Source organism: Narcine bancroftii, chromosome 1 (assembly GCF_036971445.1).
Source record: "Narcine bancroftii isolate sNarBan1 chromosome 1, sNarBan1.hap1, whole genome shotgun sequence".
NCBI lineage: Eukaryota > Metazoa > Chordata > Chondrichthyes > Torpediniformes > Narcinidae > Narcine > Narcine bancroftii.
The window spans coordinates 320,140,964-320,155,587 of record NC_091469.1 but is presented as its reverse complement, the minus strand read 5'-3'; the positions used below and the strand labels follow the sequence as shown (position 1 = coordinate 320,155,587).

General features: G+C 40.8%; 1 protein-coding gene across 13 annotated transcripts in view; it reads left to right on the top strand.

Moving 5' to 3' along the window:
* The window catches only part of ctnnd2b (catenin (cadherin-associated protein), delta 2b), a 1,542,927-nt gene that overhangs the window by 1,512,651 nt on the left and 15,652 nt on the right, over nt 1-14,624 (top strand). For all 13 annotated transcript variants that reach the window (XM_069906986.1, XM_069906993.1, XM_069907003.1 and 10 more), the window contains one exon: nt 7,968-8,094. In XM_069906986.1, the coding sequence (XP_069763087.1) occupies nt 7,968-8,094 (127 nt within the window). The remainder of the gene's footprint in view (nt 1-7,967; nt 8,095-14,624) is intronic.

The window sequence follows — 14,624 nt, the reverse complement described above, 5'->3', positions numbered from 1 at the left end:
GGTTTAGGGGGAATGTGAGGGGGAACTTCTTCACACAGAGAGTGGAGGGAACATAAAGATAAAGAATTAAACATGGGAAAAGCTATGCTCCGGAACTATGAGAAATACAATAAACACGAGGTTACACATGATACAATATAATTGGTTACACAGACTATACACCACGTCCCAAAAGTTAAATAAATGGGACCCAACAGTATCAGGCAGATGTTTTCACTGTAAGAAGGAAACGGGAACAACAGTACATGCAATTTGGGCATGTGAGAAAGTGGACAAGTTTTGGGAAGATCTAAATCAGGTACTAACTAAAATCACAAAAAGCAACAAACCAAAAAATCCAGAGATCTTTCTTCTAAGTAATAAAAGAAGTAAAGAATTAGGCCTCAAACTGGATGAATCACAAAAAAGATTTATTATGATAGCCTTAGCTGCAGCAAAAAAATGTATAATGTCAACCTGGAAATCAAAAGATAGCCTGAGAATATAGCAATGGTACATAGAAATGAATAAATGTATTCCATTGGAAAAAATAACATAATTTAAGAAATAACATCACAGTATTTGAACAAATTTGGGAACTGTACATGAAACACAACAGAGAGGTCCTACCATGGATCTCCACCACCTAAAATGTCAGAAGGAGAAGAAGATGAAATGAATTGACCCAGTGTGTAAAAGTAGATGACATGATTTTCTTGTTTATTTTCATTGTGTGATGACATTGTTTAATGAGTTTAATGTACTGTATATGTTGAATGTTTAATGGATGGGGAGGAGGTGGGAAGAAGGGAGGGAAGGGGGGGAAATGGGAGAAAGTAACACTGTATATTCAAGAGGGAAATGTTTATGTGTATTTTGGTCAATATGGTTCATAGTTTGAAAAATTAAAAAAAAAATTAAAAAAACAGAGAGTGGAGGGGGTGTGGAATGAGCTGCCAGCTGAAGTGGTGAGTGCTGGCTCAATGTTAAGAAAAACTGAGAGGTACTTGGATGGATGGGGCATGGACTGGGTACAGATCAATGGGACTAGGCAGAAAAATAGTTCACACAGACTAGAAGGGCTGTTTCTGTGCTGTAATGTTCTATAGTTCTCAGTGGAATGCCAGCCTTGATTATGTTCTAAGGTCGTTGATAGGGGATCTGAACCTATAGCCATCCAAATTGTGCAGGATATTGGAGTCACTAGTGGTCAACAGAAGTGAAAAATAAAATAAAGAATGTAGGGAATAAATGGGTAAAATTGAAACAAAAGATGCTCAGCAGATAGTTGATATTTGGCAAGAAAGGTCTTATTTTTCATCTCATCCAGCCGCAAGTAAAAAGATGCAGGTGCGGAGTTTGTAGTTTAATACACAAAGGTGCTGGAGAATACCTTGATGAAGGAATCAGGCCTGAAACACGGCATGAGTTTCTCCAGCACCTTTGTGTATTAAACAAGGGTGAATATGCAGCATTTTAATCAGAATTTCAGCAAAACATTAGGCTTGCTCTTTCTGGTACTGACTGGCTTGTCTTGCCTTCTCAGTTTCATGCAAATCATTGGTTGACCCTCTTGATGAGATGCACTTGCATCAAAGTGGAGAAATAAAGAAAATTCTACTTTAGAGCATGCCCAGCAAACAGTTAGGGAACGTGCGTGGTTCTGTGGTAGCTGATAATGTCGAACATCCTCTCGTGGCAGGATGTTTCACACAGTAATTAGAGGGAAGATGGTGGAGATGAAGGCTATTTACAGTTTTGGTTTAACTCAATTGTCAACTGTTATACTGGGTAGAGGTGCTGGAGTTTAAACCAGGATCCGATGAATTCTGTAATATCTCAGCACCGTGCTCTATATTGATTTCCAGGTTGACATTATACATTTTTTTGCTGCAGCTAAGGCTATCATAATAAATCTTTTTTGTGATTCATCCAGTTTGAGGCCTAATTCTTTACTTCTTTTATTACTTAGAAGAAAGATCTCTGGATTTTTTGGTTTGTTGCTTTTTGTGATTTTAGTTAGTACCCTTTTTTTTTAGGGGCTATTTGATCCAATAGCATGTAAGAGAACAGCCCTGAGGATTTATTGTTGTGTTACAGGGTATATTATATTATATATAAATGTTTTTAATAAGAGATAGATTATGGGGGGTTTAGCATGATGGTCACTTTACAAAAGACATCTCATTTAAAATGCAAGATCTTTGCTGAAAGAGAGACGTCATGTCCACAGTGACTTTGCCGAAACTTTGAAGAATGGCTATAGAGACTTCACAAGTAGGTGTTGATTGGAGTGCTGTGGAGTAAATGGATTATTGTTTCAAAAGCAACAGATGGCCAAGCAGAAACTGATTCCAGTGCCTGAAACCTGTCTGCTTGCAATTTGCTGTTCTACGAGGGGTCATGTGGTTTTGCAAGCTGAGAGCGAGGGAAAAAAACAAACAGGATTTCTTCTCTGAAAGAAAGAGAGAGAGAGAGAGAACTGACTTCTACAGTGGCTTTTGGAAGCTTGTTTGGAACCCCATTTTGAAGTTTGGTCATGAGTTCTGAGTTCAGCCTGTTGAAAAACCCTTGTGGTCCTTACAAGAGGAAATGGCTGGCTAGAGTGTTTCTTCTGAAATAAGGGAATCAAGAGGAACTCTGTGGTGATCAGGAAGAAGAGGTTATCATTTGGAAAACCCATGATGGGGCAAGTTTCTTTGGCAAGACACTGAAGTGACTGATGGAAGTAAATCAGTTGGTGTGTGTCCAATGAGCAACAAATCTCTCTCTGAAACCAACAAGAACCTTTCTGAGTGGTAACCAATTACCTTTAAGCACCAGAGCCTGGTGAAAATTCACAAATGTTACATTCTGTGCAGAGTATAAGAATTGCTTGATACCGGTGAACTTGCTGAAGTGAGATTGGACTGTGAATCAAAGAATCTTCCTGAACATATACACATTACATACATGTGCGCTTAGAATTAGAAGGGGGTTAAGTTAATAGTGATAAGTTAAAGTTTGATTCTGTTTTTATGTTTAAAGAAAATTAAAAGCAACTTTTGTTGAAGTAACCACTTGTCTTGGTGAATTTCTATTGCGGCTGGGTTTTGGGGTCCTCTGAATCCGTCACAATTAACTTTCAATTTCATTCAAGGTGCAGGGCACTGACTTTATAGCAGATTCAAAGAGCAGTGCTCATTTATAGATCTATAGAACCTTGTTTTCAGTGAGTTGGAAGGTAAGTGTGAAGAGAGGTGAAAAGAAACCTCTTCACATAGAATCGGATGGGTCTGTGGAATACTCTGCTGTTCATTCTGAGCAACAGATTTCCAGGTGTTATGGGAAGTAAGGGTGATTGGTTTTGTGCAGGAATGTGTTCTGATATGAAAGAACACCCATGATAGTGATTGTGGCTTTGTGCACCTCAACAATTTGATTGAGTTTGTTTTTTTTGATGATGTGACAATGGTGGTTGATGAGGGTAGGGTAGTAGATGTTGTCTACGTGAACTTAAGTAAGGCATTTGGCAATCAGAATTTATTGTTGTGAACAAGTCACAAAATTCGTTGTTGTGTGGCACCATCACAGGGCAAACATTCATTAAACCATCTGACAACAATAAATAAAGTGTAGAAAAAGTCAATGTCAGGCCGTGTCTTTGGTTCATTGATCGTTCAGGAATCTGATGGCCGCGGGGAAGAAGCTGTCCTCGTGCCGCTGAGTGCTCATTTTCAGGCTCTTGTACCTTTTCCCTGATGATAGCAGAGTGAAGAGGGCACGGCCTGGGTGGTGGGGGTCCTTGAGGGTAGAGGCTGCTTTCTTAAGACCTCATGGTAGCTGATGCAGAAGTACAGATGCATGGATCCATGGTGAATTCATCATTTGGATTCAGAATTGGCTGGGCCACAGAAGACGGAGGGAAGTAATGAAAGGGTGTTATTCTGGCTGGAGGCCTGTGACCGGCGGTGTTCCATGGGGATTGATGTTGGGACTCATGTTGTTTATGATTTACGTTTATAAATGACCTGGATGAAAAAGTCAGTAAGTGGGGTAAATGGAATAGTAAGCTTGCAGATGATGCCAATGGGTGCACTGTGTGCTGTCAGGGCTATCAAACAATACAAAGAATATAGATCAATTCCACATGTGGGCAGAGAAACAGAATATGATGGTTCATCTCGACAAGTCTAGGGTGTTGCTCTTTGGGAACTCAAATGTAAGGGGAACATGTATAATTTGGACTTAATTAATGACAGGATTCTTAAGCTTTAATGTGCTGGGGGATCTTGAAATGTGGGTCCACAGCTCCTTAAAAGTGGCCATGGAAATCGATAACATAGGAAAGAATGGGTATGGTATGCTTCATGGGGCAAGGCATTGGGTGTAAAAGAAATAAAGTCATGTTGCAGCTATATAAAACCGGTTAGGCCACACATAATATGTTGGGCAATTCTAGTGGTCTCATTACAGGAAGGATGTGGAGACTTTGGAAAGGACTTTTCACCTATGACTGTGCTCCTATACATGATTCTAACTCCATAAGCAAGTTCTCTGATGACACCATGGTGGCTGGCCTGATCAGAAGGGATGATGAGGGATGAGGTCCAGCACCTGGCTGCGTGGTGTGCTGACACTAACCTGGCCCTTAACACCCAGAAGACCAAGGAGATCATTGTGGACCAGGTGCGCTGGGAACCACACACTCGTGCCTCTATCTCCATCAGTAGAGCTGAAGTGAACCATGTTGTCCACATTTCCAGTGATCTCACCTGGCCCCTGAACTCCTCTATCCTGATCAAAAAGGTGCAACAGTGCCGTTATTTCCTGCGGAGTATGAAGAAAGCTCACATCTGTCCCAGGATACTGATGGATTTTTACTGCTGTACCATTAAGAGAATATGCCATCTCAGTGTGGTACAGCAACTGTCCCATAAAGCACTCCAGCGGGTGGTAAAAACTGCCCAGCGGATTATCAGCACCTAATTGCCCACCACTGAGAACATCGATCAGGAACGCTGCCTGGTCAGGGCGAAGAGCATCATCAATGATGCATCTCACCTTAACTATGGACTTTTTACTCTCCTTCCATTCAGTAGGTGCTACAGGAGCCTCCTCTCCCGAACCAGCAGGCTCAGGAAGAGCTTCGTTCCTGAGGTGGTGACCCTGCTGAACCTTACATCACAGTGAGGAGCATTATTACACCTATATTGTACTATCAGTACATTTCTACTTGTTTGTTTGCTGGAGTGCTTGGTTTTATTCGCAGTTACTTGTAGGTAATTCATTGGCAATTGTAATTCATTGGCTTTTGTCTGTACTGTTGTATCTGTAATGTTGTATCTAATCTAATAAAACTGAGAAGCATTGATAGCCTTTTTCCCCAGGGTAAAAATGTCACAAATTAGGTGAGACAGGTGGGTGTTTGGGGAGAAGAGGGAACTTAAAGGTGATGTGGCAAGACCACTTTCTTTTTTACAGAGAGTGATGGGTGCCTGGAATGAGCTGCCAGGAGTCATGGTGGTACCAGCTGCAGTAGTAATGTTTAAGAGGCTTCAAGGCACATTTGGGTAGCATGGTTAGTGCAACACTGTTACATCGCCAACAATCGGGGCTTGGGTTCGAATCCGGCGCTGGCTCTAAGGAGTTTGTACGTTCTTCCCGTGTTCTATGTGGATTTTCCCCGGGATGCTCCGGTTTTCTCCTACCTTTCAAAAACATACCGGGGGTTGTAGATAATTGGGTGGCACAGACTCGTGGGCTGAAAGGGCGTGTTACTGTACTGTATGTCTAAAAAATTTTTCATTTAATGTTTTAAATTTAAGAATGAATTTGCAGGAAATAGAGGGATATGTATCATGTGCAAGCAGCAGAGTTTTAGTTTACATTGGTCATCATGTTTTAATGCAGACATGAGCCAAAGCATATGTTCCTATGCTGCGTTGTTCTGTGTGAGACCCGGACTCGTGGTGCTCTAACTGGTTTGCATGGCATTCAGGTCATTGCTACATTGCTGCCAATTTTAAGTAATCTCAATTCAATATTAAGGAGAAGTTCCCATTTCTATGCCAGACCAGACTGCATTCATCAACCCCATATTTCTGAGCCTTGATCAGTAGTCCTTAAAGAGATGCCCCCCCCCCACACAAAAAAAGTGCCATTAGTTCCAAAATGTTAAATTTTAAAAAAATCAAAAGGAAAGGGAAAACTCTTCCTCCTGATTGTTCGGAGAAGCCACAGCTACTAATGACTTGCTTTTGGCCACTCCCACTCTCCTTCCCCTCTGCCCTAAGGCTGTGCATGAGTTAGGGAAATGGCATCAGGGAGCTCGAATGGTGCCCTCTGCTCACCTGATGAAAGAATGAACTTGGATCAAAGGAACGTTTTGTCACCTTGGAACATGCCAAATTGTTTTTCGTCTGGGCGCTCTCCAGCCAGATGGTATTAACATTGACTTTTCTGCTTTCTACTAAACCTGCTCACCCTTGCTTTCCTGCCCTCCCCCTTTCCTGCCTTTCCAGTTCTCCTTCCCTTCCCCATCACCTGCCCAGGCATCCCTCCTCCCCCTCATTCCTGCTCTACTAGCCTTCCTTTCTCCACTATCGTCTCCTACCTTTGTCACCCCCCCCCCCACCCCCACCTTTGTTTGGACGCCTGCCAGCATTTTCTCATACCTTGGTGAAGGGCTCCAGTCCGAAATGTCGGTTAGGTGTTTTTACCTTTGCTACATAAAGGACACTGTGTTTGACCTGCTGAATCTCTCCAGCAGGTTTTACTTCATCCACACTGTCTACAGATTTTTGTGATTTACTTTTGCCAAATTGTTTTTCATCCTGCGGTCACTATAAGAACCTAAGCAGCCAGGTTGACCACAGGAGGATTCCACAAGCTGGGAATCTGATAGTATCTGTTGTCGACCGTGAAGGGGGATAATTATCATCCTGGCCCTAGGTGGAATTTCCCAGCTCTTTTCTAATGATGCTGTGAAAGGCGTTATGTCCTTCTGAGAGGGCAGGTGGAGACTTCATTTTGACTGCAAAATGGATGTAACAAGAAGTAATTCATTTTTGTCCTCTGGCCTCTTTCTTCAGCATGCCACAGGAATCGAGCCTTGTGTGGATGACAAACTCTGACGTTTCCTAATTAGTTTTTATCAATGACACTGGGTGCATTGACGATCTTCTTGTCCTCTTATAGCCACTGCTCTGTCATTGTTAAGATCAGGTATCACAATGGAGCAATTCCAGGAATATAATCTTATCATTTTTTTATGAGGTGCTTTGCTCCGGTGATTTACAAATTCTCCTTGGCTGCTACATCGATGCTTTGTAATTGCTCACAGGTAGCCGTTGTTGTGTGAAGAATTTATCTGAGGCTCTTAACCAGAGCTTTGCCTTGTATTCATGTCAACCATCCATTTTCTTGTCATTGCTTTCAGATCAAGTTTTATGTTATGAATAAATACTGTCCTTTTGTGTGAATGCAAGGGTCTTGCATCCACCTTTCATATTGTCATTCTTCCCCAAAGTCGGATGAACGATCATTTAGCTAGTTCCAATGTTTTGCATCTTTCACCTTGTGATTTTGTGCCACTCCTGTTAATATTGCTGTTGAAACTTCTCAAGTGTTTCCTTTAATAACCAATCTGAACCCTAATCAGATTAATCAGGGGAAATGAAGGGTTGAGGGGATCAGCCAGGTAAGTGGAGCTGAGCCCATGGCCACCTTGCCAATGATCTTATTGAATGGAGAGCAGGCTTAATGAGGAAGATTACTCCTGCTCAGATTTCTTGTGTTCTAATGCCAATTCATTTGATATTGAAAAGATCAAGTGTCATTTAAATCCTCTGTGGTAAATCATGGACTTCCCTTTTTTCCCATTTTTATATCTTATTAATTGCAGCAATGGATAATCCCTAACCCTTCAATATTGACCATGGGGATCCATCATTCCATTCTGTTATGCTAACAAGGGTAATTAAAGCATACTAATTTTGTTTTTCCAGGACGGATGGTCCCAGTACCATTTTGTGGCTTCGTCATCTACTATTGAGCGGGACAGGCAGAGGCCCTACTCTTCCTCGCGCACTCCCTCCATATCACCAGTCAGGATGTCCCCCAACAATCGCTCAGGTAAGCTGCACCAGGGCACAGATAATTTCCCAAGGGAGCTGGCAAGGTTGGTATTGTTCTCATTCCAGTTAGAGGGAAGTTAACTCCCCATCATTTATTTTGTTTTTTAAAAAATGACGAGTAAGAAGCTATATTTGATCCTGCAATCAACTATCATGGAACAAAATAGCACAGAGGGCAGCTTGTTAGCCTATGCTGGCTTTCTGAAACAATTGATCAGTGTGTCCCCACTTCCCTTAGTCCCATAAATTGCATCAATGGATAATCCCTTATCCTTTGATGTCTTCCCTGAGGATCAGTAGCCCCAGCATTTGTTCACTTATCCTTTTATAGCTGTTACTGAATCTATTTCAGCCACATTCATGATCATATTCACTCACTCTATCTTAAAACATTCTCCTCACCTCCATAGTTGCGGCCAATATTTTTATATAGACGGCCATGAGTTACAAAACCTCCTGAATGTTTCATAAGCTGCTCTGCTTTTTGGTCCTTGTTATCAGTCAGGTTTTTTTTGTCCAAGGATCTGCATAGTCACAACGGCCCCAGGACCTGTCTTGCATTTAGCTTGTGAATTCAGTGCAAGAATTTGTTAGTTACTATAAGTTCTTTTAGGTTTTAATATTTAATATGTTTATTCATTCATGCTGATGTTTTTAGAACATTGTAGAGCATATATGTGTTTACCTAATGGATTAGGTAAAAAGGAGAAGCCCTTAGCGATATATCTGTGTTTTCTTTTTATGTAGACATACAGCACGGTAACAGGCCCTTTCGGCCCATGAGCCCATGCTGCCCAATTACCCCCCATTAACTTACATCCCCAGTGCATTTTGAACTGTGGGAGGAAACTGGAGGCCCCAGAGAAAACCCACGCAAACGTGGGGAGAATGCACAAACTCCTTACAGATGGCACGGGATTCGAACCCTAGTCCCAATTGCTGGCTCTGTAAAGGCATTGCATCAACCATTGCGCCAACCACGCTGCGCTGTTGAGGAATTGAGATTTTTTTTGCACCCATTCCCTTTTGGATATCAAAGATGAAGCTGTGATTTTAAACGATATTGAATCTGCCACTGATCACTCTTGTAAGGAGTACAACCCCAGCCTTTACAGCCTCTCCATATAACTGAAGTATCATTCTGGTCTGTTTGTGCATTTTAAATAAAGGTGCCTGAATAGGACGAATACTCCAGCTATCCAGTGCCTTTGTTTTAATAGCTCACAATAGCACAGGAGAAGGTACATCTTCCAATAATACGCTGATCATTTACATCAAATGAAATTCCATAGATGCCCTTTGTAGCACCATTGAGTGCTCTGCTTGTTTAGATACACAGAATGAAAGAACAAATTAATACGCACTGCTTTTTAAAAATATTCATTTACCTTATATGTGCTTAAAACCTGCTGGACAACCATAAGGAGTGTTTGGTAACAGTCTGTACCAGCCTGAAGATTGAGTGGAGTTTGAAACAACTAGATGAAAGGCCACTTCACAGAGGGATCTTTATTGATATTTTGAAAAAGATTATGACAAAACCCTGATTTGGCAGTATATGGGGGTGTAGTGGGCAGCAAGGAATGCTCTCAGCAGGATCTGGACCAGCAAGAAAAGTGTGAGGTGTGCTTTGAGAGGACAAACCAATAAGCGGGAGGGCACAGCGGAGGGCAGTGAAACAGGGATCTGGGAATATAGAAAGTGGCATCATCGGTAGGTGGAAGAGTCGTAAAGAGACCTTTTGCCACGTGGGTCTTTGTAAATTAAAGTATTGGGTGCAGAGTTGGGATGTTCTGTTCATCACAAAATGTGTTGATTTGCAGCAGAAGGATTGTGCAAATATTGCTATAAATTTTAAATACACTATTTAAAAATAGTGCAAAAGTGAGGTTCATTCAGAAATCTGATGGCAGAGGGGATGAAGGTATTGGGTGTGCATCCTTCCAGATGGTAGCAGTGAGAAGAGAGCATGGCCTGGGTGGTGAAGGTCCTTGATGATAGGGACTGCTTTCTTGAGACATCTCCTGTTAAAGATGTCCTTAATGGAGTGAAATTGGTATTGGTGGGGCCAAATTTGTATTATTGTGTGCAGTTTGGTTACCTGCCTAATATATATCAATAAAATTGAAAGAATATAGATAAGATGTTGCCAGGAATTGAGGAGCTAAGTTGTTGGGGAAAGTTGAATAGGCTAGGTCTTTATTCCATGGAGTGTTGGGAAAGGAGGGGAGATATTGTGGTAAACTTCATGAAGGGTATACATTGGATAAAAGGCTTTCTGCACTGAGGTTGAGTGAGACGAGCAAGAGTGAAAGGTGAAATGTTTATGGGAGATCTTCTTCACAGGCTTGTGACATTGTGGAACGAACTGGATGCAGGTTAGTTTCCAACATTTAAATGAAATTGAGATAGGTACGTGGATGGGAGAGGTATGGAGGGCTATTGTCCAGGTGCAGGTCGATAGGACTAGGTGGATTAAAAGTTAGAAACGGTCTAGATGGGTTGAAGAGTCCATTTCTGTCCAATAGCGTTGTATGATTCTATGAAAAGTTATTTTATCTATATTTGTACTGGTAAAATTTTGTTAACATTAATTTTTTTTAACCAGAGCAGAACATTTTTCTCCAATAGCGCTTAAACTAAATAATATAATGATTAGGAGGGGGAGGGAGCCTCTGGAGCTTTTTCCATTACTTTCGCCTTCCTGCGTCCTTTAAGGAGCTTTCCAAAACCAGTAGTTTTGGTCTAGATTTTGGTTCCCAATGTATGACAATTTCACATTTTGTCTGTTCTTGTGAAGTACCTTGAGAATTGTTACTGCATAAAGTGAATGCAAGTCATTTTGTTCTTGTTGGATCTCATGGTAGTGATTGGAAGTGAGAACCAAACTTTCATGCTTCATGACTGACAGAGGAGAGACCATCCAGCTCCTTCATGGAACATACTAGCATTCGTTATTGTGTCTTAGTATTATTAGTATCTACTTACAATGCTACAAATGACAACTTGATTCTAAGATATGGTTTTTGGAAGATGTTATTTTGCCTGTTTTACGTGCCTGTAAAATACATAGCTGTCCAGTGAAGCCCACATTTATTAGGAATAGTCTATGGATTTAGCCACAGTTCACAGGTATCAAGATATTTTCACGTTCGTGATTTGTGATGTTTTCCACAGCTTTTAAAGGGAATTCTTTTTTTCCATTCACCAGTTATGTACTTTGAACTGAGCCTGGCTGCCTTACTCAATTCGCATCTTTTGTCTGTCAGTCTGTGCTTCTCCCCCTCCCATTCTTGCCTTTTTGCCAGCTTTTTTCATGTAACCACTTGCCTGCTTTTTCTCACCCCTTGAAGAAGGGCTCAGGCCATCTTTATCTCCTGCAGACACTCCAAAATCTGCTGAGCTCCTCCAGCATCTCTGTGCTTTTATCACATTCACAGCATCTACAGTCTGCCTTACTCCATTGCACCCTTGACCTTGACACTGGCAAAATAACAAAGACTGTAAATGTGCGTGAAAGCACGCTTTGTTCTATGTTCCGAAAATAACTTTAGTATGGCAGAGGTTTATTGAATTGCTTGTCATGAGGCAACACTTACAAAGAAAGCTGTGATAAGAAATGTAAAAACACTTCCATAAATATACAGCACAGACATTTGAATTGGAAACATATCTGTGTGGTCATCCGTCCAAGGAATGTATTCTCCCTTGATTACTTTTCTCCCTGATCTTTTTTTTTTAATTTTTTTATTTTTCACACTATGAACCATATTAACCAAAATACACACAAACATTTCCCTCTTGAATATACACGGTGTCATTTTCTCCCCTTTCTCCCCCCTCCCTCCTTCCCACCCACTAACGTTCAACATATACAATACAATAAACCCAAAAACAATGTCATCACACAATGAAAATAAACAAGAAAATTGTGTCATCTACTTTTACACACTGGGTCAGTTCATTTCGTCTTCTACTTTTTTATCATTTTAGGGGGTGGAGGTCTGCGGTAGGCCCTCTCTGTTATGTTCCATGTATGGTTCCCAAATTTGTTTGAATACTGTGACTTTATTTTTTAAATTATATGTTTTTTTTTTCCAATGGAATACATTTATTCATTTCTATGTACCATTGCTGTACTCTCAGGCTCTCTTCTGATTTCCAGGTTGACATTATACATTTTTTTGCTACAGCTAAGGCTATCATAATAAATCTTTTTTGTGCTTCATCCAGTTTGAGGCCTAATTCTTTACTTTTTATATTACTTAGAAGAAAGATCTCTGGATTTTTTGGTATGTTGCTTTTTGTGATTTTATTTAATACCTGATTTAGATCTTCCCAAAACTTGTCCACTTGATCTTGAGCACATTTCCTGTGACAGCTCGGCGATTTAAGTCCAAACTTTCCAAGTCTAATTCTTGGCTCTAATCGTGGTTTTGACCATTTTTTGGGACTCTCCTTGCTCGAGTGCAATAAAGATCTTCTCGCGCAACTTCAAAACTGATGCACGTTCACAATGTCTGTTGGCCTACTCATCTTCTTTGATCCTTTTGCCCTATTCGAAGTTCACAGTAATTTGTGGCCAGCACTAAAAATGTTCAGAATTCTGAATCGGCTTGCAGCATCATATCTCTGGGTATCTATCTTAGGATCTACCTCCTGATAGCTGGCACTGTCGTCTGTCATGGTCTGTAATGGTCCATTTTTGGAAAATAGTGAATTTCAGTCCTTTGTTCAAAAAGTTGAAGAGACAAGAGGCAGGAAACTCCAGATCAGATAGTTTAATATCTGTCACGGCAGAATGTTGGAAGCCATCATTGTTGTTACAGGAGGTAGGACAATTAATGGTAATCAAGAAAAAGGAAAATAACTATGTCAAAGGTAAAGGATGCTTGATAATTTATTGGAATCCTTGGAAAAGGTAACATGTGTTTTGGATAAAGGGGAACATCTACATGTACAATATTGAGATTTACGGAAGGCATTTAAAAAGGTGTCACATTCAGGTTAATTACTGAAAATAATGGTACATGGTTTTCCATGTGTGGTCGGGAGGTTGGCTATGGAACAGGAAAGAAGGTAGTCTTCAATGGGACTTTTTGCTTACTGGCAAGGTGTGACAAGTGTTGTGCAAAGGAGTCAGTTCTGGGATCTCAGAGTTTTACAGTTTATTTCAATAACTTGGATGAAGTCACCAAAGGTAGAAAAGAAAGCTGCATAAAAGGGAATATTGAGTGGGCAAAGATATAAAAAGTGGAGTTTAATGTGAGTAGATGTGAAATTGTCAGTTTTGACAGGAAAAATAAAAATAAACTTTGTTTAATGGTGAGAGATGCATGAATCTCAAGTACAACAGGGATTAGGAAAGCTAACTGAATGTCATTCTCCATTGCTAGGGAATTGAATGCAAAAATATGGAGACTGTGCTTTAGTTATAAAAGGCATCAGTTAAACCACAGCAGGTTTCTTTATTTAAAGGAAGGATCCTCTTGAAGCCTTTTCTTTGTATTGCTGGAAATTGCTTAACATTTTGAACAGTCAAGTGCTTGCTTCAGGAGGCATGGACAGTATCGCCTTACCATCAAAACTGATTGACCATGTGCAGCGAACTGGGATTCACTGGTAGTGTGTTGTGCAGATGGCTGGCTCCACCTCCATCTGCTCACATATTACCCTGGTTTCCCGCCTAAACCCAGAACCCTTCCAAAGACTACTGTGAAACCCTGCCCATAGTTATATGCTAATAAAAGCATTTGTTCTCCCTCCAGTCGTGAGAACTTTTATTCGTGCTACACCATGATCACACCTTTGATGAAGGCATGGGAGCCGTTCAGAGAAGATTTATTTAACTAAGATATGAAATGGCCAGATAGATGAGGAAAGATGGATCTTCTGGAGTTTGCAAGAGTAAAATTCTATGAAAAAAACATACAAAATCTTGAGGGGTCATGACACAGTGGGTGTGGAGAACCTGGAATAATGGGTTACTGTTTAAAAATAAGCAGTTGCCTATTTAAGACAGAGATGATGTACAACTTGTTTTCTTGTCCTGTCTTTCCTCAAAGTCAAGTCTTTTATTGTTTTAGACATTAGGCATGTAAGGGAACAATCAAGGAATTTTTCCACTACATGGGCAGTCTAAAGAGGAATGTGCAGGGTTTCTGAGTCCATTCCTGTCCCCCCAATTTATCCTGCAGGACCCCTGCAACTTTTTGGGGAAGTAGTGTAAATTGTGCCAGAAAAATTTGTTGACTGTCATCCACTCCACTGCACATCCAACCCCCAGGACAATTGCACTCAGGGACTCGCAGTCTAAGAAGGTGCCCAGTGTGAATGGCCACATGGGCAGTAATTTTTTTCCACAATTTTCCTGAAATTGCAGACTAAAAACCATATTTTTATATTTTTTAAGGGAAAGATGGGCAAATTCTTAATAAGCATGGTGTTGAAAAGTCACCAAAGGTAGTTGGGAATGTAAGTCATCGTATTCAAATGGAAAGACTCTGGACCTCCAACAGTGTTTCAATG